The following is a 23,039-nucleotide window of genomic DNA, read 5'->3' as shown; positions in this document are numbered from 1 at the left end:
TAAATAGGCTACTCTCCTACAACTAATACTAATTAAAGATTGATAGACAATCACATATGATGCCTACATACATTTGGCATACTAAAAGCTGTAGATCGATAATGTCGCATATGACACACCTGGTAGATGTGGATTCCTGAAGATGCACCTTATTACCTATATTTGCTTGTATGAAGTTGCTTTTTCCACGAAGTGGGAAGGAAAATAATGACACTGGGCTGTGCCCATATGTTACTTTCAGCGCAAGTGGGATTGAAATGAATCAAAAGATAAGACAGAAAGCACATGGAAAGCATCAAGAGGCTGCCAATTCTATTGCTTTCGTGGAAACATCAACGCAGTGGGTCGCCTTCGTTGATAATGCAGGATATTTTTAACTGCTCATATTTCAATAGTAAATTAGAGAGCTCTCTTTCAAAGATACCTGATATTGTGTTCACTCCAATCTCCACCATAGACACGGATGGTGCTTGTGATTGTAACTGGCCACTTGATGTGGGCCAGTTGGTATGGTTTTTGTGTCATGGTTTGGTGATGGGACACTATAGACGTGTGCTTCATCTCATGTACCCTGCCAGGATGGGCCACAGCCCGAAAGCCTCAATAATTAAATAATCCTGATAATCTGATCCGCAGCCTCTCTTCAAAATATACAGGTAAGCCTATTTCTTTTCCTATTGCCGACAATCAGATAATTAGAAATGTCTGATTACTGGCTGTGGTCCTTCCAAATGGGGCATTACAAAGTAAACAAAAATCCTAAATGGGTGTTCTTTTAAGGGAAAGAGAAGATCACATATAATAATTTAAGTAAGTTGAGATAACAGATTATGGACGCGGATTCAAGTGAGCCGTAAAATCCAAGACTGTGATGTTAGGTAGGACCCACTGTGATGGGAAGTTATATAGGTGGCATTTGGGATTACCCATTGCGGAAGTTGCATTTGTTCATCGATACTTGAATTCCCTTGTTCAGGCCAAGGAGTGTCACTTTGATGGCTTGTTTCGCAGCTTAGTTTCTGCCATTTTTGTGGCATCTAATAGTTTGGAGTGGATTTCATATAATCATCGTAGAGGCCCTTGTGGATGTCTTTCTCCCAACTATTTCCTTTGGTATGTCGTCCAACCTGAATCATTGGTAGATCTTACATATACATCTTGATAGGCCGGTAAAAGATCAAGGGTGTACTTAGTGTAATTTAATTTTTTAATATATGATAATTTAAACTTCTTTTTTTTTTTTTTTTTTTCTTTTATGGACTACTACAATGTAGTGTGTGAAAAACACTCTGATCCTTAGATGTGTAATCCCATGCAAGGCCCAAGACCAAAAAAAAAATGCTGCCCTATCATTTATATGGCCTTCCAATAGATAAGTGGGCCCACAATGAGATTATAAAAAAAATGCCGCCCTGTCATTTCCTGTGGTGTGGCCCACTTATGCTTTGGATATGCTTCGGTTTTGGACTAGTGCCCTAAAACAATCTGGTAAAACGGATGGATGGTGTGGATAAGATACATACATCACGGTGGGCCCTACAGCAATTTGCATCCACATCTAGTTCAATAGAAAAGGAAGCTCTCCCTCAAATACACCACAAATTGTGTACACTTCAATCTCCACCATAGACATCTATGGTGACCATGATTGCGACTGGTCACTTGATGGGGCCATCTTGTTTATTTTTTGGTCATGTGTTTGGTGATGGGACACAATTAGAGGTACCACCACAAACATGTATGCTTCATCTCGCGGGGATGGGTCCCACCCCAAAAAGCCTCAATAATAATCAATCATTCCTAACAATTTCATCTGTAGCCTCTCTCTATTCAACATAAATGGGTCCCACTCCAAAATGGTCAATTCACACTAATTTCTATGGTGTGGTCCACTTGAGCACTGGGTGTGTCCTATTTTTGAGTTTATTCTAAAAATTATCTGAAAAAATGGATAAACGGTGTGAATATAACACTGCTGGGGAAATCGGACTGTGTAATGAGTCAAACTCAGTTGGGCCCACCGTGAATGCATGTAGTTTATCCACGCCGTCCATTCGTTTTTCTAAATAATTTTAGGGGTTCAACCTAAAATTGATGCATGTACAAAGCTCAAGTGGACCATACCACAGGAAAAAGTGGAACTGGATGTTTATTTGTCATCCAACCTGTTCATGAGATCATGAAAGGAAAACACAAATATCAGCTTGATCTAAAACTTCAGTTGGCCCCAAGAATTTTTCAACGGTAGATGTTCAATTCACACTGTTTCTAGTGGTGTGGTCCACTTAAGGATTAGATATGCTCCATTTTTGGCATAAAGTCCTACAATTATGTGGTAAAAGAGATGGACAGAGTGGATACAATGCATGAATGACAGTGGGGCCCACAGAGTGTACTCAGTACGCAATCCTCTTCCACTGCTGGGGTCTACGAAACGTCAACCTAATTTCTTCTACCACGCAACTGGAGTCCAGAGCCGGAACGGATTGGTCACTCCCCCTGCCCGATGGCGGGTAGTCGGTGCTCTGTGGGCCCCACGATGATGTATGTGTTTATCCATTCCGTTCATCTATTTTTAGAGATCATTTTAAGGATTGACCTAAAAAATGATAGGAATTTAAATCTCAGCTGGACCACACCACAGGAAAACAATAGTGATTGGATATCCACCATTAAAATCCTCCTAAGGCCCACTATACTATTTATTTGACATCCAATCTATTGTCATACAGACCTAGATGAAGGGGAAAAACAAAGATCAGCTTGATCCAAAACTTTTATGGCCCCCAAAAAGTTTTTAATGGCCGATAGTCATTCAATATTGTTTCCTGTAATGTGGTCAACTGGAGATTAGTATGTATCTCATTTTTGCTCTCATACATAAAATGATGTATAAAATAGATGGACGGCACGGATGAAACACATATATCATGATGGATCCCACATAGCACCGACTATCCATTGGCTGGTGGCAGGGGGGTTGCCGATCCGTTTCCGTCCCGAGCAGCGGTAATGACACTTTACTAATGCTTTGGGAGTGGATTAGGTGCGGCCAGCCTCACCTAATATGGTTTGTCCCTGACCAAGGAGCCGACCTTAATGCATGTATTGTATATCCACACTGTCCATCCATTTTCCCATGTACTATATACCATGAATCCAAAAATGAAGCAAATAAAATCTCAGAGTGGGCCCTAAGAAGGTTTAACGGTGAGTGTCATTATCACCGCTGCTTCCATTGGTGTGATCGACTTTAGTTTTGGATTTTCTCTATTTTTGTAATCTACTCTAAATTAATATGAAAGGATAAATATACGGTGTGGTCCAGCTGAGATTTATATTCCTCTCATTTTTGATATAGAGTCCTGAAATGATCTTTAAAAATGGATGAACAGAACAGATGAAAAAAGTACATCATGGTAGGGCCCATAGAGCACCGACCATCAGTGGTGGGGGAGTAGCCAATGGATTCTCCTAGAGAGGACTATTTATGGAAGTTGGACACTTGTGATTTATTTGGTCAATGTATCATATATATAACAAATCCTAATTATGGCCCCCTTATAAGCCGTGAAGCATATAAAATTATTATTTTTCCATAATTAATGATATGATCTTCTTGTACAAAAAGAGTGGGTCATTAGAAATTCAGTCCAACAATTGGGAACAATTCAGATTAAATTTGCATGTGTGGCTCAAGTGGATAAGATCATTTAATAAATTTTATCAACTAAAATTGAATCAGTATACCTTATTTGATAAACGAACTAAGTATGTGACATACATTCCTATAATACCTATACAAAACTTGACGTCATATACCCTACTATAAGGAGGCATTATATGTAAATGAAAAAAGGTGCTTTTAATAATTAAAAAAAAAATTAATTTAATGGATGGCTAGTTGGAACAATTTGAATTTTCGAACTAATTGTGTGTGAGCATATATCTCTCTCTCTCTCTCTCTCTCTCTCTCTCTCTCTCTCTCTCTGTATATAAGAAAATCATTGGAAAATTCTCAAATTCTCCACATGTTCATCAATACACCTGGAGTTATTTGATACTCTGGTGGCTTATGACCCTTAATACCCAGACACTATAAAATAAGTACATGTGGCATATATATAAACTCAAAATACACTGACTAAATTGTAGAAGCAATATCTCTAAGTTAAGAGTCCAAATATCAGATTCGATGAACAATCCTAACCTTTGATTGGTGGTCACTTGTAAATTTGTTGAAATAAGACCATCGGATATTTTTCATTTTTCACCATCAGATTGCAAAGTAATCGTGATTATTTTTTTGTTCATGGTACATCTAAGCTAAATCCTATAATTTGAATGGTTTAATTTGACTTGGCTGTATTCCAAGTGTGCAATCTCTAAGTGCCTGCATATGATCCATCACGCTCTGCCAGAGTATAGAAGTTTATCTCTCGTTTTAAGGCACTCACACGGCAGGAATATTCCCTTGCCAGACGCAATGGACTTTTGAAAGGTATTCGCCAATGACATGTGTGTCTTACCTCTGTTTCAAGCAAGAGCATTGGCCCGTAAGTCATAAAAAGGCGGCGTCAAAGACAATGGTCTAATAAGGCGGTAGTGGGTGTTTCCCTGACCGTGGGGCCTACCTTGATGTATGTTGTATATCCACGCCGTCCATCAGTTTTTCCAGCTCATTTTAAGGCATGGTTCAAAAAAAAAAGGAGATCCAAATATATATTTCGATAGGAAAGGAAGCTCTCCCTCAATGTACGGAGACCGTGATTGTATCAAGTTTTTGATCAAGCTTATATTTCTGTTTTCCCTTCATCCATATCCATGTGACCTCATGAACAGGTTGGATGATAGATAAGCATAACTGTGGACCTTAGGAAGGTTTCAACATTGGGTGTCATTATCCCCACTGTTTCCTGTGGTGTGGCCCACTTATGCTTTGGATATGCTTCAGTTTTGGGCTGATGCCCTAAAAAAATCTGGTAAAACGGATGGCTGGTGTGGATAAGATACAAACATCACGGTGGGCCCTACAGCAATTTGCATCCACATATATTTCAAGAAAGGAAGATCTCCCTCAAATACACCACAAATTGGGTACACTTCAATCTCCACCGTAGACATCTATGGTGACCGTGATTGCGACTGGTCACTTGATGGGGCCATCTTGTTTGATTTTTTGGTCATGTGTTTGGTGATAAAAAGCCTCAATGATCAAACAATCCTAAAAATTCCATATGTAGCCTCTCTCTATTCAACATAAACGGGTAATTGTGATCTTGTTTCTGAAGCGGAACTATGGACAATCGATGATATAGTTAGTAATGTCTGGTACATAAACAATAGTCCAAAGAAACTCATAACAAATTAAAAAGTGATCCACACGACAATTTAAAAAGTGATCCGGACAAGCATCAACCCTACGGGGCCCACCAAAGTTGGGAGATGACAACATCTTGTTAGCTGGATGGCACCACTCAATTCCTGAAGTAATTATGTATCAGAGAACAAGATTTCTAAATTCTAATGCATAATTAATGATAATTAAAATGAGATGAACTAATTTTTAGTTGTCTACCAAACAAGGCCCCAGGTTCTACAAACATATGCTTGTAATTGGAACAAACGTTCTGTTTGGGTGTGATTAATCCAGGAAAAGGTTTCACAAAAATAAAAAAATAAAATGATCTATGGGTGTGATTAATCTGGGAAAAAGCTACTTGACATGTATAAGTCTGATGTGGAGGGCATGGGCCCACCAAAATTGGTACTGAGACTTAACCTGGGATCCTCTAAATTCTTGAGACCTGTAATCTGGCATCTGACCACCAAACTTGTTATTCTTGTTGGAGCTATTTTGCATCAGCAAATTTCAAAGTATCGAGTATGAAAAAAAGGTTAAACAGAGAGATCCACAACCAAAAATAAGAAAGTAAATACAATGACCAATCAATTACTTAACATAAACATAGCAAATGAAACTCATATGATTACTTATAACAAGCATAACAGTCAGACTACAGATCTGGTTTACATGCATTCTAAAATAAATACAATCTTTCTTTCTTCCGCTACTTAACTTCCATTTATATACTTTAGCCTCCTAAACTCAACACAAGGATAGAGCTACAAACAGCTAGTAAAGTGATCATTGCTTCCTGAAACCTACTCGTGAAGCATAGCAGCTGATAAACTTGCAAGCAATGAGGACCATCCATGCTCGATCTGAAGAATTGTGTTTGAACACCAGATTTCCCACCCTTGACATAGAATTTGAGAGGCCTATTGCTTCATTTTCAATTTGCAGCCTGCCCTTACCTCAGAAGGTCTACTGCTTGATTGGACCTGCATGGCTCATTGGTGGATCATCTGGTATGTTAATCTTATAAGCCCTATGACGACAGGCAATTGTATAAATATCACATCAATTGGAAAATCCTCTGTCTGAGAAAGAGCCTTCAAGCAAACGGGTGATGACAAAAATCAGCCATTTTTTGTACAAACTGTATAAATATCACATTCAACAGAGAAAATTGGGCAGCTAGGATTCTCCTATCCGCATGTTTTTTGTACAATCACCCACGAATGGTAGGTTTGTGTAGATCTTGGTCTTCATAATCTGACTACAGAACTGAAATCAGGTAGCACAGATTCTGTCTTCTGTACAATCACCCACAACGGTAGGGTCGAGCAGATGGGAGGTGGTCTTGATCGTTTGTGCATGCAGTCTAGTTGGCCAAATCCATGAATGGACTAAGCTACAGAGCCTCAATTGAGAAGTAGACAATCTTTACTTCGACTTGCATCCCCCTTTCCCTCAAATACTTGAACATGGAAGGGATGAAAGGTACCAGGTCTGGCTTCTCTAATCCAAGCTGTTGTATCTGATGGAAGTTTGGTCTAATCCGTTCATAGAATGGTATTTGTTGGAAGGTGCAAAATTGTAGCCAGATCATCCATAGGAAGATTGGAGATCAAGATTCGACCTGTATCCGAAACTTCAAGTATGCGCCATCTCTGCAACACAACAGTAACTTTGGATTAAATATTTTACCCCAAACCATCTGTGAATTAGTCCTTATTCATATAAATTTAAAAACCATGCATGTACCATTGAGCCATCGAAAAGTTGAGATCTTCACTAGCTCCCATATATTGCCATGATTAGGTAACTGCCGACAGTGATGTCTCCGTAGATGTTGCTAAACATTTTCAGAAGTATATCTACTAATATTACTGTTTGAGTTACTATAAAATCAAAACCAATAGATCATATAGCCTTGATGGCCGGGAAGGAATGATGCATAGCTTTGTATAAATAGATTGTTCTCCATTTTGAATATGGAGAATGTAATACAAGGAGATGCAAAGGCTCACAAATATATTATCATCATCATCTTTTTAGCCTTTGTCCCGGCGAGCTATAGCATACAGATCTGGAAAACAAAGAAAGTAGAATTACCTAGTGTTCTCAATGTGAGTAAAAAGATTTCATCAGAGATTCTTCTATTACTTTGAATTGGGCTGCACTATTGACATTTCCTGACATGGTCAACAGCCGCCGAAATAAATAAATAAAAATAAAAAATAAAAATGTAATACTCTGCAAAAGTTCCATTATTTTGTTCTCATGCCAAGTCGATAAGGAATGGTCGGTTAAAAACACTTCATGCTCACACAAACATATGTTGCGTAGCACGCCAACAACGCAGTGAACCGAGATCCAATCTCCGGTCTCACCCACAAACGATAAATAAGAAGAAATATAAACTAGAAGAAGAATCAAAGCATTCCAAACAAACCACAAGACAAGAAATACATGGAAAAACCCCAACAAGGGTAAAAAACTATGGATGCAAACTTCCATTATGAAGAAAACAAAGATTACAAGGCAATATATTAACCTCTTCCCTTAGAAGTACAGAGAAAACCCTTTGCCCACACCTTGGAATAACTCTCATAATACCTAGAAAAGCCCTATGGACCCCTATTTATAGTTTAGGCAACTTCCCTTTTGCACCCTTGCGAAAACTGACTCAAAAATCCGCAATCCGCATTAAATCTGGAAACGAATCTGCGTAACCTCGACTGGTCGAGCGGACCCTCGATTGGTCGAGCACGGGCCTTGACCGGTCGAGTACCGCAGAACTAAAAAACCGATGCTCGCTGGACTTTTAGTCGAGCCAATCCACGACCACTCGACCGGTCGAGCAGGGCACTCGACTGGTCGAGCGGCCGTCCAGATGTGGCTCCACATCTTAACAATCTCCCATTTGTAGACACATCACCATAAACCTTTATCTTCTTCATCTGGAGTACACCACCTTGTCTTCAAGCCTAGAGACCAATCAAAGTTGAACAGAGCTTCAACTTCTCCGTGTGACCGCCTTGGTCAGCATATCTGCAGGATTCTCGCTTGTATAAATCTTCTCTAGAGCAATCGATCCATCTGCCAGTAACAAATATATGAAGTGATATCTGATGACAATATGCTTGGTCTTTAAATGAAAGGCTGAATTCTTAGCCAAGTGTATTGCACTCTGACTGTCACTGTATAGCTTGCAATCTGCTTGCTTCTTACCCAACTCTTCCAAGAAACCTTGCATCCACATCATCTCCTTGCACGCTTCTATAGCCGCAACATATTCTGCTTCCATCGTATTGATAAATACTATCTTCTGTAATTGAGAGACCCAACTGACTGCAACACTACCCAGAGTAAAGACATAACTTGTAGTGCTTCTTCTGATATCGATATCTCCTGCTAAATTTGAATCCACGTAACCTTGTAGCTTGATTTTCGATTCACTATAGCACAGCCCTACATCCTTAGTACCTACCAGGTATCTAAGAATCTACTTCACAGCTTTCCAATGTTCCTCCCAGGGTTGTTCATGAACCTGCTAACAACTTCTACTGCTTGAGCAATGTCTGGCCTCGTGCTCACCATAGCATACATGAGACTCCCAATAGCTGACGCATATGAGACTTTATCCATGTAGTCCCGTTCTTCCTGCGTTTTTCCACCTTGCTCCTTAGATAGCTTGAAGTGGTTGGCTAATGGAGTGCTAACCGGCTTAGCACCTCCCATATTGAATCGATCAAGTACCTTGGCTATATACTCTGCGTATGACAAAACCAGTTTCTTATTTTCCCTGTCACGCTTTATTCTCATGCCTAGGATTTATTTTGCAGCTCCTAAATCCTTCATGGCAAATTCTCTAGACAATTGTCTTTTGAGATCTGAGATGTCCTTCATGCTTGAACCGGTTACAAACATGTCATCAACGTACAGAAGAAGGATGATATACGACATATCAAACTTCTTCAAATAGCAACAATGGTCTACGTGACATCTCTTAAAACCGTTTCCCGACATGAAACTGTCGAACTTCTTATACCACTGCCTCGGGGCCTACTTCAGGCCATATAGACTCTTCTTTAGTCTACACACCTTGTTCTCCTTTCCTGGTACCACGTATCCTGTCGGCTGATACATATATATCTCTTCTTCAAGGTCCCCATGAAGAAAGGTTGTCTTAACATCTAACTGCTCTAGATGTAAGTCCTCTGTAGCCACTATACTCAATACCATGCGAATCGTAGACATTTTCACTACCGGTGAAAATATTTCAATGAAATTGATACCTGCCTTTTGTTGAAACCCTTTCACAACCAATCTGGCCTTGTACCATTTCGAACCATCATGCTCCTCCTTCAATCTGTAAACCCACTTGTTATGAATAGCTTTCTTACCCTTGGGTAAAGTGACTAACTCTCATGTATGATTAGACTCAAGAGAGTCCATCTCATCATCCATGGCTTGCTCCCACTTAACCCGTGTATTTGACTGTAATGCCTCTTAAAAATACTCTGGTTCACCATTATCTGTCAGCAGTAGATAATGTAAGGAGGGCGAGTATCGGACCATGGGTCTCCTCTCCCGAGTGGATCTCCTCACAGCTGGTGTCTGTGGCTCTGCCTCATAATGCTCCCGTGCATGATCATCCTGTGGTGCTGTAACACCCATGTCCGCTAACTCTTCCAACTCTACGAATTCTTTCTCCTCGGCCTTATTTTCTTTCACAGTCCTTATGCATCACTTTTTCATTGAAAACTACGTCCTTACTTCTGATGATTTTCCTGTTTCTGCATCCCAAAACCTGTAGCCAAAATCATGCTGCTCGTAGCCTATAAACGTGCACCTCCTAGACTTTGCATCCAGTTTGTTTCTGTGCTCTGCATCAATGTGAATATATGAAGTGCAACCTAACACTCTGAGATGTGCAAGGTTCACTTCTTTCCCAGTCCACGTTTCTTCTAGTAGCCTACCATCCAATGGTGCTGAGGGACTTTTATTGATGAAATATGCAGCAGTATTCACAGCATCTACCCAAAAGGTCTTGGGCAACCTTACATGTAACCTCATGCTCTTGGCGCGCTTAAGTATAATCCTGTTAATGCGCTCAGCCACACCATTATGCTGCGGTGTCCCTGGAATCATTTTCTGATGTTTGATTCCATTTGTTGCGCAATACTCCTCAAATTTCTTATCACAGTACTCTCCCCCATTATCAGATCTAAGACATTTTACTGTTTTACCTGTTTGATTTTCTAACATAACTTTCCACTTCTTAAATACATCAAATACATCAAATTTGTGCTTTAAGAAATAAATCCACAGTTTTCTACTAGCATCATCAATAAAGGAAACAAAATAATGTGAACCATCGAGAGATGATACCTGTGTTGGTCCACACACATCAGTGTGTACAAGCTCCAATAGATGCGTCTTTGGAGCGCGCCCTGTCTTCTTGAAACTTACCCTCTTCTGCTTGCCATACACGCAGTCCTCGCAGAATTCCAAGTCAATAGACTTCAGCCCTGGTAGCTTCCCTTTTCACAATAGCACTTTCATCCCTTTCGACAATAGCACTTTCATCCATTTCTCACTCATATGTCCCAACCTCTGATGTCATAATTGCTCATTCACTCTAGTCGATGTGACTGCGAGTGAACTATACGATCCTGAAGTCACGTACAAAGTACCTTCCTTTATGCCTTGAAATATCACCAAGGCACCTTTTGTGATCTTCCAGGAATCACTAGTGAATGTCGTCACATAACCGGTATCAGCCAACTGCGCCACTGAGATCAAGTTCCGTTTCAAAACTCGGTACATGTTTGACATCCTTCAATTTCAAAGTCGTTCCGTCTTTCTGATTTATATGAACGTCTCCCTTTCCAACAATACTGCACGGCTCATCATCACCCAGGTAGACTCTCCCGAAGTTACCTGATACATAATTACGTAGAACTTCCTTATATGGAGTAGCATGAAACGAAGCACCTGAGTCTATAACCTAAGACTCATTCCTCACATTAAGAGACAAGATCAACGCCTCTATGTTACTCTCCTCAGATAGATTCACTGAATCCATCCTACCTTGAGAGCTTCCTTCTTGTTTCTTGAGGGTCCTACAATCACATTTCATGTGCCAACACTCATCTTTGTCTTTCGGTCCCTTGGACTTCTTCCTCGACTTAAAACGTCCGTGTTTATTGCTTCCTTTGTTCAGCAATCTTCCTCTTCCTTCAACGTTTAGAGCATTCCCTAAATCCCCTTAAATTCCTGATGCTTTTCTTCTAGATTCTTCACTGAGAATTAGACCGGCCACATCATCAAATTTTAGATTTGTTGACCCTGAAGAATTGCTTACAGTAATTACCAAACCATCCCAACTGTCTGGCAAACTGAACAAGATCAATAACGCCCTGACCTCATCCTAAAAAATAATGTCAATGGATTCCAACTGACTCGTGACTGTATTGAACTCGTTTAGATGTTCAGCCACGCTCCCACCATCTGACATCTTCATGTTGAATAGTTGTTTCATAAGATGAACCTTGTTGGACGCTGAGGGTTTTTCATACATGGTGGCTAAGGCTTCCATTAATTCCTTTATGGTTTAAACCTTGGATATATTGAAGGCGACGCTCTTAGCCAAAGAGAGTCGGATCACTCCTAAAGCCTTCCGATCTAATAAAAACCATTCATCATCTGTCATCTTATCTGGTTTCTTCTCTTTTCCTCCTAGAGAATATAGAGGTCCTTCTGATACAGATAATCCTTCATCTGCATATTCCAGAAGGTAAAGTTTGAACCATCAAACTTCTCAATTCTAGTCTTCCCTTCTTCCGTTATTGCTCCCAATAGAACTAAACTAATAGCTTTGATATCAGTTGTTGCACAGCACGCCAACAACGCAGTGAACCGAGATCCAATCTCCGGTCTCACCCACAAATGATAAACAAGAAGAAATATAAACTAGAAGAAGAATCAAAGCATTCCAAACAAACCACAAGACAAGATATACGTGGAAAAACCCCAACAAGGGTAAAAAAAACCATGGATGCAGACTTTCACTATGAAGAAAACAAAGATTACAAGGCAATATACTAACCTCTTTCCTTAGAAGTACAGAGAAAACCCTTTGCCCACACCTTGGAATAACTCTCATAATACCTAGAAAAGCCCTAGGGACCCCTATTTATAGTTTAGGCAACTTCCCTTTCACACCCTTGTGAAAACCAACTCAAAATTCCGCAGTCCGCATCAAATCCGAAAACGAATCTGCGTAACTTTGACTGGTCCAGCAGGGTGCTCGACTGGTCGAGTGGACCCTCGGCTGGTCGAGCATGGGCCTCGATTGGTCGAGTACCACGGACCAAAAAACCGATGCTCGCTAGACTTTGAGTCGAGCCAATCCACAACTGGTTGAGTGGGCCACTCGACCGGTCAAGTAGGGCACTTGATTGGTTGAGCGGCCGTCCAGATGTGGCTCCACATCTTAACAACATGCAGGCTACAAGTGTTTGCTTGTATGCATGAAATACAAACACAAACAATGCAACAACTTTGAAGACCAAGAAACTATAGCCATAGACAAAACTCTACCTCAATCTATACTTCTCATCTCTATGCACTGGTATAACTGTTAACTGAGCTTCTAGAGAAGGTTATGTTTACCATACATTAGTATATACTTTCCTATGAACATACACCAGTTCTTGGGTTGTTATGGAGATATTACATAAATAAAGTAAACATAGGATTGAAAATATTAGCAAGTGGATAGAAATTTTACATTTGAAGGAGCCGGTCCTTCTTGTGGATGCACTTCTACAGAGGACAAATATAAGGGCCCTCATGTGTGCCAGTGTGGCATACGCGTGTGAGATCCATTCCATTCATCGGGTCTACCCCTTGGTGAAAGTGTCCTAGTGTAAAAGTTCGGTCAGTCCACTAATATGGTGCATTAGTGGTCCACTCATGTACCATTGGTTATCATCTTATTGATCTGTTAAGCATCCATTTTCTCAGTAGAAGTGTGGCTCACCTGATTAATGGACAAAACTAATAGTAGGTGAAGACACATTCATCATGACGCCAGTGTGTTGAAGGGCTGATCACCAACATGTGTTTCAAGTTTTGAATTTCCTTGAGACAGTTGTATCGGCGGTCCAAACCGTCAGTAAAAACCCCAAAAACCGCCGGCATTACCTTTATGGGCACTAGACAAGCGCTGGTAAAGGGGGATGTCCGCAAAACTCTTGCCAGTGTTTATGTCACTTTTACCGGCGCTTTTCTGGGCGCCGCTAACTATATAGTCTTTTTCGGCGCCCGCTGGTATTTCTGAAAGAAGTGCTGGCAAAAGTAGAAAAAGCATCGGGAAAAGTCTGTTCAAGCACTGGTAAAAGCAGGTTTTTGGACACTTTTAGTCCTTGAAAAGCGTCGGCAAAAGTCTATACAAGCGCCGGTAAAAATCTTTGTATAGATTTGACAGTGCCCAGCACAAGCCGGTAAATTTTTTTTTTTAAAATATATAATTCAATTGAAATGTTTTTGCATAAACCTTTAAGTGATGAGGCAATCACCCATGTCATCCCTGGCCTTACCAAATGAATGAACGATCCATATCACACCAACGCCAAAAATTTAATAATGTGGGTCTCATATTAGCTAATTAGATGATCTTGCTAGTACATTACATGTCTAAGAAGTTACAGTGGACTAAAAGAAAAATGAATGCATAGAGAAAGATTACATTCCTTCTCTATAACCTTACCGACAATGCTCAGAAATGGGGAGAGTAGACAATCAGTCTATCGCATACATAAAAGATTACATCTGTTCGTAGTAAGAGAGTTGGACTTCCATATGCAAAAAATATTGTGCTTCCATCTTATGACAATTTCTAGCCAACGGATCCGTGAATTACAAAGATATAGTTAGTTGTAAAAAGCTTAGGTTAGTGTCGATTGACTTGAGATTTCAAGGAGTGGCCACATTCTCCTTAGTAAGAGGAGCAATTTCCTCTCCATCAATGCCGGGTTCACTGCCAGCAACTCCTAGAGTCAACAGCTCTTCCTCCCACTTCTTCGCGGGTCCCTGTGCAACAGCCAACAGATTCAAATCTAGCACAAAGAGAGAAGTAATGTGGTTTTGTTTTTCATACTGTTTCTTTTCTTGTAAGTTCCATTCATCTAAGCATAGGTTACTAGGAATTTTACTCACCTTCCAGGAAAGATCTTCGGCCATACAGTTATTCATGATCTCCATGAAAGCAGGCATGCCGTAGACCGGAAAGGGCTCTCTTGATGGTTGTGGCAACTGCATTCACGTCTACGGGATCGACAGCCTTGCACTGAAAAAAATAAAAAGAAAAAGGAACATATATGGAATGTGAATTCAGTTTTTGTAAAGGGAATAGTTAAAATGGATGGAAAATTCAATTGATGAATAAAAGAACTGTTACTTACATCAACATTGAAGGAACCCATTTGGAATCTGGTGAAACCTTCTTTGACGGTATCAACTAATCCACCAGTTGAAGCAACAATAGGTACCTGTGGCCTAGAAATCTGACTATGTCATTATCTGGCTTAGGGTGCATTTGGTTGCATTATCACATTGAATAGCAATAGTGGAAATAACCATATCGTCATTTACCTACAAAATAGACAGTTAAGAAGAAATTACATCTGGGCCACCTTCAACTGAAACTAGGGCTAGAAGTCTTCCTTTTTATCTTCCTTTTTTATCTTCTTTGCAACAATAATAACCTCTGTATTTGAAACTAAATAAGCAAAACCATCCACGAACAGACGAAATTGCTAAAGAGAATTAAAATAAGATTCAAAAAATTATTCACCACATGATCTACTCATACATACTATAAAGCAACACAGATGTCTAGAGCATCAAACAACCAAATTGCAAAAATAAAAATAAAATTCCAGTTGTCTGAAGCATCAGACAAACAATGCAGAAGATCTGCAGTAACATTCACCTGCAAGCATTCAGAGTTTCCCCAGGTGAGTTTGTGGAAGGTTCAAGGCTGGAGGTTCTAGGCCTCCAAATAACTAATCAAGTAGAATGTTTCTCACTTGCATCTGACTTTTCACACCAATCCCGCCATCCTTGGTAGCAACTGCAGTTGGTTGGGATGCTCCAACAGCCATGATTGCTCCCTGCAGAACAGTCCATTGCAAATTTGGCAGTCAGACTCTCAATTGAAGAGGGGATACCAACTTCTAAACTTGCTTAGCTCAATGGACCTTGCAAATGGAAGCAGTTCAGAATGGACTACTTACAGTTCCTGGAGGCAGAATTGCATCAAAGTGATCAACACCAAACATACCAAGGTTTGAAAGAGTGAATGTACCTACAAAATCCACAAAATGGCATTATGAGAAACATCCAATGGGATTTATCAAATATCAATTATGTGTGTGTGGCTTTTTTTAGAATCGATCACATAGATGGGAGAAGAAAAAAAATTACAGCAACATTCCATCTTCAATGGAAAATGGTCCAAAGATACAAACCATAGATTATTTCAATCTGGGAGATAGCCCATAACTGTTTGGTCCATCAGGTCAATGGAATAGATCAGAGACCAATGGGCCCCACAGGACTTTTTTTAGAAGCACAAACTACTCAATAAATAACAAAATGATTATCATTTCATTTTCATTTAATGTCCAAACACCCAAACTTGAAATGGCCAACTCAAAAGCAAAAGGGATGGGCCTGTTTTTTTCTGCTTAAGCCACTGTCATACAGGGCCAGAACACTGTAAGTTCACTCGTGAAGTGCATGGCATTTTAGTGAAGTGGATGATAAAATCTGGGTAAGGATCCCTCCCCCCTATTGGTCTCTCTTTACTCTCCTTCAGCCCGATTCTTTTGTCTCCGGGATTATCGTTTACGATAGGCGGGCCCCTTCCCTTTTTGTTATGGTGTTCCTGCCCGAATGTGTATTTGGCTCTTGGACCTTTCTTCTTTAAAAAAAAAAAAAAAAAAAAATCCCTGTCCCATGGACAAAAATTCTCTGGGTAAAAAAATGAAAGGAAGTGAAATTTATACCTTGGTTTGTACAATAAAATCTCAACCCCTCCCACTAAGTAGCAACATTTTAGTGATGTATTTACTCTGTATTGACCAACAGAGATATCATGAAAACTAATTACAAAGGTAAAAAAATCAGAAATATTCACCTGGCTTGGGTTGACTCAAGGGCTCAATCTCATTGGACTCAATAGTTGTTATATGTAATTTAAAACTTGTAGAAATAGTAAGGAATATTTAGATGCTATAAATACTACAAAATAAGATATTGCATAAAAAAGTTGTGTATGGCTTGTTGATTGGGAGCGTGTGCCAGGGAATCCCTTGCTTGAAAAAATGATGGGGCCCACATAGCACCGTCCTGTAGCCATGGGCAATCCGCAAAAATGGTTAGTCTGGTGACTCCAACACCGGCCAGCAAGCTGGTGTTAAACCTCTGTGAGCCCCACCATGATGTGTATTTTATCCATACATCAATCTATTTTGTCAGCTCATTTTAGGGCATGAGTTGAAAAAATGATGCAGCTCTAAATCTTAGGGGGATTACATCACAATAAATAGTGAGGATTGAATGCTTACCTTTGAAAAGTTTTGGAGGGCCATGGGAGTTTTGGCTTAAGCTGATATTTATGTTTTCCCTTCATCTGGCTTGTGTGACCTTATCAACTTGTCGGATAGCAAATAAACATTACAGTAAGTTGGAAACCTACCAAGGCCCCACAGTGATCGTTTTTGTCATTCAACCTGTTCATAAGGTTACATATTCATGGATGAAGGGCAAACACATACATGGATGACTATTGCTCTTGGTTTTTTGTTCTTGGCTGTTATTGTCAACCATGATTTATTTTATTTATTTATTGTATTTATTTCCCATGATTGTAGCTTCTAGGATTCATGGGTATGTTGTCTTAAATTGTTCCAACTGTATTCCCCATCATTGCCTTCAACCTGAAAGCTATTCTTGCAACATGGGTCTGTTGATTTCTCATTAAATTGTTCTTACTGTATTTAAGAATAAACTAACAAACTCATTATTTAAAACTACAAAAATAAACACCCACTTAAAAGTAACGGCCGTTATTGGTTCTCAACAGATATAAGAGATAATCAAAACTAGCTAGAGCAAGCACTGTATTGAATGCAATGGTAACCATGAAATACCCTCCCTTCTAGCTTCTCCACCTCCATCTTACACACCTCCTCCATATTCTACTAGTTTCCCTCACTATGTTTCTGAAATACCAGGGATATTTGCACCAAGATGGAGCATCATTTTGCAGATCAGCATTTAATGTGTATACAGGCATGGAAAATTTTTAAAAACATTTGTTGCAGAGAGTTGTTGGTTCTTGAATTTGCATTCAACAAAATTCTGCTCAAACTCTCCTCAATATTCAATGGGATGGAGAGCTACTGCAATAAATGGCCACACTGTTTCACTTGTAACTTTAATCTGCTTTTCCAGATATGGAGAATGTGGCTGAACGTTATGGTATGATTTTTAATATGGTTGCATATGGAGGGAGAGTGGTGCTTTAATGCACTTCCATTGGAGTGGCAGATGTATGGAAACTCCTCACAAAGGACATACACACACACACACACACACACACACACACACACACACACACACACACACACAAAAAGAACGAGAGAGAAAGAAAAGAAAAGAATATGGATGGAAGTAGAGGGATATCCAGAAAGCAGTTGTTTGGGGAATTCCATTATTCCACCTCACAACTTCAAGAATGTTCTGATGGACCTACTAGTGGGACTGGGAGACACACACTAATGGTGACATCCCTGCTTCCAAGAAAAGGTTTTTAGAAATTTTGCCTACAAAATCACATTTCCAACCCCAAGAATCAGGCCAAGCACTGTACCGAGTAATATGAATAAAGAGCCTCACCTTAGATAGAGCCCTTTGAAGCTATTGTTCTATCTGAGTTAGCTTAATCCTACTAGACTAGCTGCTGATCATAAGCCTGTTGAAGATGAAAATAATAATAAAGAGAATTTAGACCACCCAATTTCAGATTTTGATTTTTCTAGAGTAGATTAAGGAGAATTGAAGTTGGAAAAATGACTTCTTCTTCTTTTTTTCTTTTTTGATTTGCTTGATTGACCTTTTCCTCAACCTGCTTTTCCGAGCTGCGTCTCTATTCTGAGCAAGTCTTCTCAATGTCTGCACAAATACAAAATCAACATGTATGCATGAAATTCCTTCCAACGAAAACAGACAATTACACCCTTACAAAGAAATAGAAAAAAGGAATAAAAAGAAAGGTCATTTACCTTAGGATCTGGTGTTTTGGGTCCTTCATGCTCTGAATTAGATGTTGGGCCCTTTCTGCGTACTTCGTGCTGCCAAAGAACAAAGAAAAAGAAGGCTACTAATGAAAATGGGGAAAATAGAAAAACACCCACTTTGGTGACATGTAAGGCTATCCATGAGTAGTTTGTTGCATGTCACGATCCACAAAAACACGCAAATGCAGAAAATCTTGCTTTATCAATAAAACCTAGCTAGAAGCCTACCTATGTCATCCAATACAAAGGCATCACCTAACTTATCACATTTTGCTTTCAAGCGAGCCTCCATCTCACGTGCCAGTGACTATTGATACTCTGTTGTGTCCTGCAAGGATATAGTCAAGACTGAGAAATAAACAGGCTCCAAAGAAAAACCACCTCAAAGTGCTCTAAAATAAATGCCTCACTAATTTCTTTGAATCACCATTTCTGCAGTACTGTTCAATAAGTCAGAAAACCTTTTGATTATATTCTGAAGAAAAAAACTTTACTTGAACTATCAAGCAGTTGACATGAAAGAAGTTGCTTAAGTTTCATGGTCTAGTTGAAAGGCTCTAATTTATGCTGGAATTCTGTTGGGTTCTCAGTGTTTCCAACATCTACAAATCAGGATAGCACGAATTTTAAAGATTCAATTATTCTGACTGGGATTTATCTGTGTTCTTCCATCAGTCTTTTCATTGCAAGCATGGGAAGGCTTATCTCTTTAGTAAGGTGTAAGTGACTGTTAGTACTCTTTTATAAGTGTTTCTTTCTTTCTTTCTTTCTTTCTTTCTTTCTTCTTTTTTTTTTTTTTTTTGTAACAATGTATGAATGACTTTTTTTATTTATTTATAATCATGTAAAGAACTAGAAGTTTACAACTACTTTCTTGTGCATTGTTTTCTTTAATGCAGTTAACTGTTCCTTCATTTTCTTCTTCATGGAGAAAAGATGCTGACTTATATTTTGAGAACAAATGTTGCATGTTTAGAACTCACAATAGTAACATGCTTCAACTGTATAAACTACTCAATCATGTGAACCCATCATGTGATTTTAAGCTATTTTTCCCATCTAAATGATATAAGAATGTTCTCTAAATTAGGAGATGACATAGGGACTTGGATAAATAGAGATGCAACAGCTTACGTGAACTCCATGTCTTCCGCCTGCTGTTCCACTACAATGGTTGCAAGGGCAAGCTGATAGGCGGCAGACCTTGGATTCCTTACCAGCACAAAAATCTCAGGCCTCCCCTTCTCTTGCATCTCACTCCATTGGTCTCCTCTTAGCTGAGCAAGCAATGCCGCCTCACAGAAGGCTTCCACCACTGGCTTGGTGCTGCAGCCACATACAACAGATGCACATGGCACAATATTAAGATGTTTAAACAAGAATACAAAAATCATTTCCATTAACTCAAGTTCAGAATAAGGAATTCGGAAGGAATGACAGCAGAAGGAAATGCAGACCTTCCACGAACAAACCCTGATGTGACAAACTGTTTGACTTGTGAGATTGCCTAGCCACGGGGTCTTCTGGTATCTGCAACTCCCACTTGCCAGACTGTTGCTCTATGAAATATGACTTTATAGAGGATTGAGGGATTTTAACCAAGTAAAACCATGAAATGTCTTAACTGGTTGAAAATGATCAAATTGCATTTAACCCAAAACCTTGAAATGTTCACTAAGTCTAGCAAACAAGGGAAAAAACTCTCTCTCTCTCTCTCTCTCTCTCTCTCTCTCTCTCTCTCTCTCTCTCTCTCTCTCTCTCTCTACACACACACACACAAACACACACTGTTGCATAGCACGCCAACAACGCAGTGAACTAAGATCCAATCTCCGGTCTCACCCACAAACGATAAATAGGAAGAAAAATAAACTAGAAACAGAATCAAACCATTCAAACAAACCACAAGACAAGATATACGTAGAAAAACTCCAAACTAGAGTAAAAAACCACGGATGCAAACTTTCACTATGAAGAAAACAAAGATTATAAGGCAATATACTAACCTCTCCCTTAGAAATACAGAGAAAACCCTTTGCCCACACCTTAGAATAACTCCCCAATATTCACCTTAACCCTAGAATAGCCCTAGGGACCCCAATTTATAGTTTTGGCAACTTCCCTTTCGGACCCTTGCGAAAGGTGACTCAAAAATCCGCAGTCTGTATCAAATTTGGAAACGAATCTGCGTAACCACGACCGGTCGAGCAGACTGCACGACCGTTCGAGCAGACCCCACGATCGGTCGAGCATGGGCCACGACCGGTCGAGCACTTCGGAACCAAAAAACTGATGCTCGCTGGACTTTGAGTCGAGCCAGTCCACGATCTGTCGAGTAGGGGCCACGACCGGTCGGGCAGGGCCCACGACCGGTCGTACGGCCCCCACATGTGGCTCTACATCTCAACAATCTCTCACTTGGAGACACATCGCCATAAACCTTCGTCTTCTACATTCGGAGTGCACCACCTCCCGGTCTTTAAGCCTGAAGACCAATCAAAGTTGAACAGAGCTTCAGTTTCTCCCGTGTGACCACCTTGGTCAACATATCCACATGATTCTTGCTTGTATGAATCTTCTCCAGAGCAATCAATCCATCTTCCAGTAATGAACGTATAAAGTATACCTGATGGCAATATGCTTGTTCCTTGAATGACAAGCAGAATTCTTAGCCAAGTGTATTGCACTCTGACTGTCACTGTACAGCTTGCAATCTACTTGCTTCTTATCCAACTCTTCTATAAAATCTTGCTTCCATACCATCTCCTTACATGCTTCTGTAGCCGCAACATATTCTGCTTCCGTCATACTGATAGATACTATCTTCTGTAACTAAGAGACCCAACTGACTGCAGCACTACCTAGAGTAAAGACATAACCTGTAGTACTTCTTCTACTGTCAATATATCCTGCCAAATCTGAATCCACGTAGCCATGTAGCTTGATTTTCGATCCACCATAGCACAACCCTACACCTTAGTACCTACCAGGTATCTAAGAATCTACTTCACAGCTTCCCAATGTTCCTTCCCGGGGTTGTTCATGAACCTGCTAACAACTCTCACTGCCTGAGCAATGTCTGGCCTCGTGCTCACCATAGCATACATAAGACTCCCAACAGCTAACGTGTATGGGACTTTAGCCATGTAGTTCCGTTCCTCCTATGTCTTTGCACCTTGCTCCTTAGATAGCTTGCAGTGGTTGGCTAATGGAGTGCTAACCGGCTTAGCACCTTCCATATTGAATCGATCAAGTACCTTGGCTATGTACTCTGCCTGTGACAAAACCAGTTTTTTGTTTTCCCTGTCACGCTTTATCCTCATGCCTAGGATTTATTTTGCAGCTCCTAAATCCTTCATAGCAAATTCTTTAGACTATCTTTTAAGATCTGAGATGTCCTTCATGCTTGAACTAGCCACAAGCATGTCATCAACGTATAGAAGAAGGATGATGTATAACGTATCAAACTTCTTCAAATAGCAATAGTGGTCAGCATGACATCTCCTATAACCGTTTCCCGACATGAAACTATCGAACTTCTTGTACCACTGCCTCGGGCCCGCTTCAGGCCATATAGAGTCTTCTTTAGTCTGCACACCTTGTTCTCCTTTCCTGGTGCCACATATCCTGTCGGTTGATGCATGTATATCTCTTCTTCAAGGTCCCCATGAAGAAAGGCTATCTTAACATCTAGCTGCTCTAGATGTAAGTCCTCTGTAGCCACTATACTCAAAACCATGCGAATCGTAGACCTTTTCACCACTGGTGAAAATATTTCAGTGAAATCGATACCTGCCTTTTGTTGAAAACCTTTCACAACCAATCTGGCCTTGTACCGTTTCAAACCATCATGCTCCTCATTTAGTCTGTAAACTCACTTGTTATGAATAGCTTTCTTACCCTTAGGTAGAGTAACTAGCTCTAATGTACGATTAGACTCAAGAGAGTCCATCTCATCATCCATGGCCTGCTCCCACTTAACCCGTGTATCTGACTATAACGCCTCTTCAAAACACTCTGGCTCACCATTATCTGTCAGCAGTAGATAATGTAAGGAGGGTGAGTATCGGACCGTGGGTTACCTCTCCCGAGTAGACCTCCTTACAACCGGTGTACGTGGCTCTGCCTCATAATGCTCCTGTGCATGATCATTCTGTGGCACAGTAACACCTGTGTCCAGTAACTCTTCCATCTCTACGAATTCCTTTTTCTCCTCGGCCTTATTTTCCTACACACTATCCTCATGCATCACTTTTTCATTAAAGACTACGTCCTTGCTTTTGATGATTTTCATGTTTTCTACATCCCAAAAC

The 23,039-nt window shown here is 40.1% G+C and overlaps 3 protein-coding genes across 4 annotated transcripts in view; all 3 read right to left on the bottom strand.

The window, feature by feature from the left end:
• Positions 1–23,039, bottom strand: part of LOC131228143 (putative disease resistance protein RGA4) — a 67,876-nt gene that overhangs the window by 23,282 nt on the left and 21,555 nt on the right. The gene's annotated exons all lie outside the window — the stretch shown is intronic.
• On the bottom strand, positions 15,148–18,497 carry LOC131228021 (dihydrolipoyllysine-residue acetyltransferase component 5 of pyruvate dehydrogenase complex, chloroplastic-like). 2 transcript variants are annotated; one of them, XM_058223841.1, is made up of 4 exons: positions 16,993–18,036; positions 15,658–15,728; positions 15,451–15,534; positions 15,148–15,353 (listed from the first exon to the last, which is right to left on the bottom strand). In XM_058223841.1, exons 2-4 carry the CDS (start codon positions 15,700–15,702, stop codon positions 15,237–15,239), a joined length of 246 nt encoding a protein of 81 aa, XP_058079824.1. In that variant the 5' UTR covers positions 15,703–15,728; positions 16,993–18,036; the 3' UTR covers positions 15,148–15,236. The 2 variants fall into 2 exon arrangements, with proteins under 2 accessions (XP_058079824.1, XP_058079823.1); XM_058223840.1 differs by lacking the exon at positions 16,993–18,036 and adding an exon at positions 18,326–18,497 and having other exon boundaries at positions 15,150–15,353.
• LOC131228020 (ribonucleases P/MRP protein subunit POP1-like) lies at positions 18,827–20,177 on the bottom strand. Its single transcript, XM_058223838.1, has 2 exons — positions 19,861–20,177; positions 18,827–19,054 (listed from the first exon to the last, which is right to left on the bottom strand). Exons 1-2 carry the CDS (start codon positions 20,124–20,126, stop codon positions 19,003–19,005), a joined length of 318 nt encoding a protein of 105 aa, XP_058079821.1. The 5' UTR covers positions 20,127–20,177; the 3' UTR covers positions 18,827–19,002.

The sequence above is a fragment of the Magnolia sinica genome, chromosome 15 (genome assembly GCF_029962835.1).
Source record: "Magnolia sinica isolate HGM2019 chromosome 15, MsV1, whole genome shotgun sequence".
NCBI lineage: Eukaryota > Viridiplantae > Streptophyta > Magnoliopsida > Magnoliales > Magnoliaceae > Magnolia > Magnolia sinica.
This window is presented reverse-complemented; position numbering and strand designations above follow the sequence as displayed.

Coding starts and splice junctions, on each gene's coding strand:
- LOC131228021 (XM_058223840.1), bottom strand. CDS start 15,702: ATGTTTGGTGTTGATCACTTTGATGCAATTCTGCCTCCAGGAACT. Junction 15,535..15,657: donor CAATTCTGCCTCCAGGAACT/GTAAGTAGTCCA, acceptor ACTGTTCTGCAG/GGAGCAATCATGGCTGTTGG. Junction 15,354..15,450: donor GTGTGAAAAGTCAGATGCAA/GTGAGAAACATT, acceptor GAATGCTTGCAG/GTGAATGTTACTGCAGATCT.
- LOC131228020 (XM_058223838.1), bottom strand. CDS start 20,126: ATGGAAATGATTTTTGTATTCTTGTTTAAACATCTTAATATTGTGCCA. Junction 19,055..19,860: donor GCGGAAGACATGGAGTTCAC/GTAAGCTGTTGC, acceptor ATATCCTTGCAG/GACACAACAGAGTATCAATA.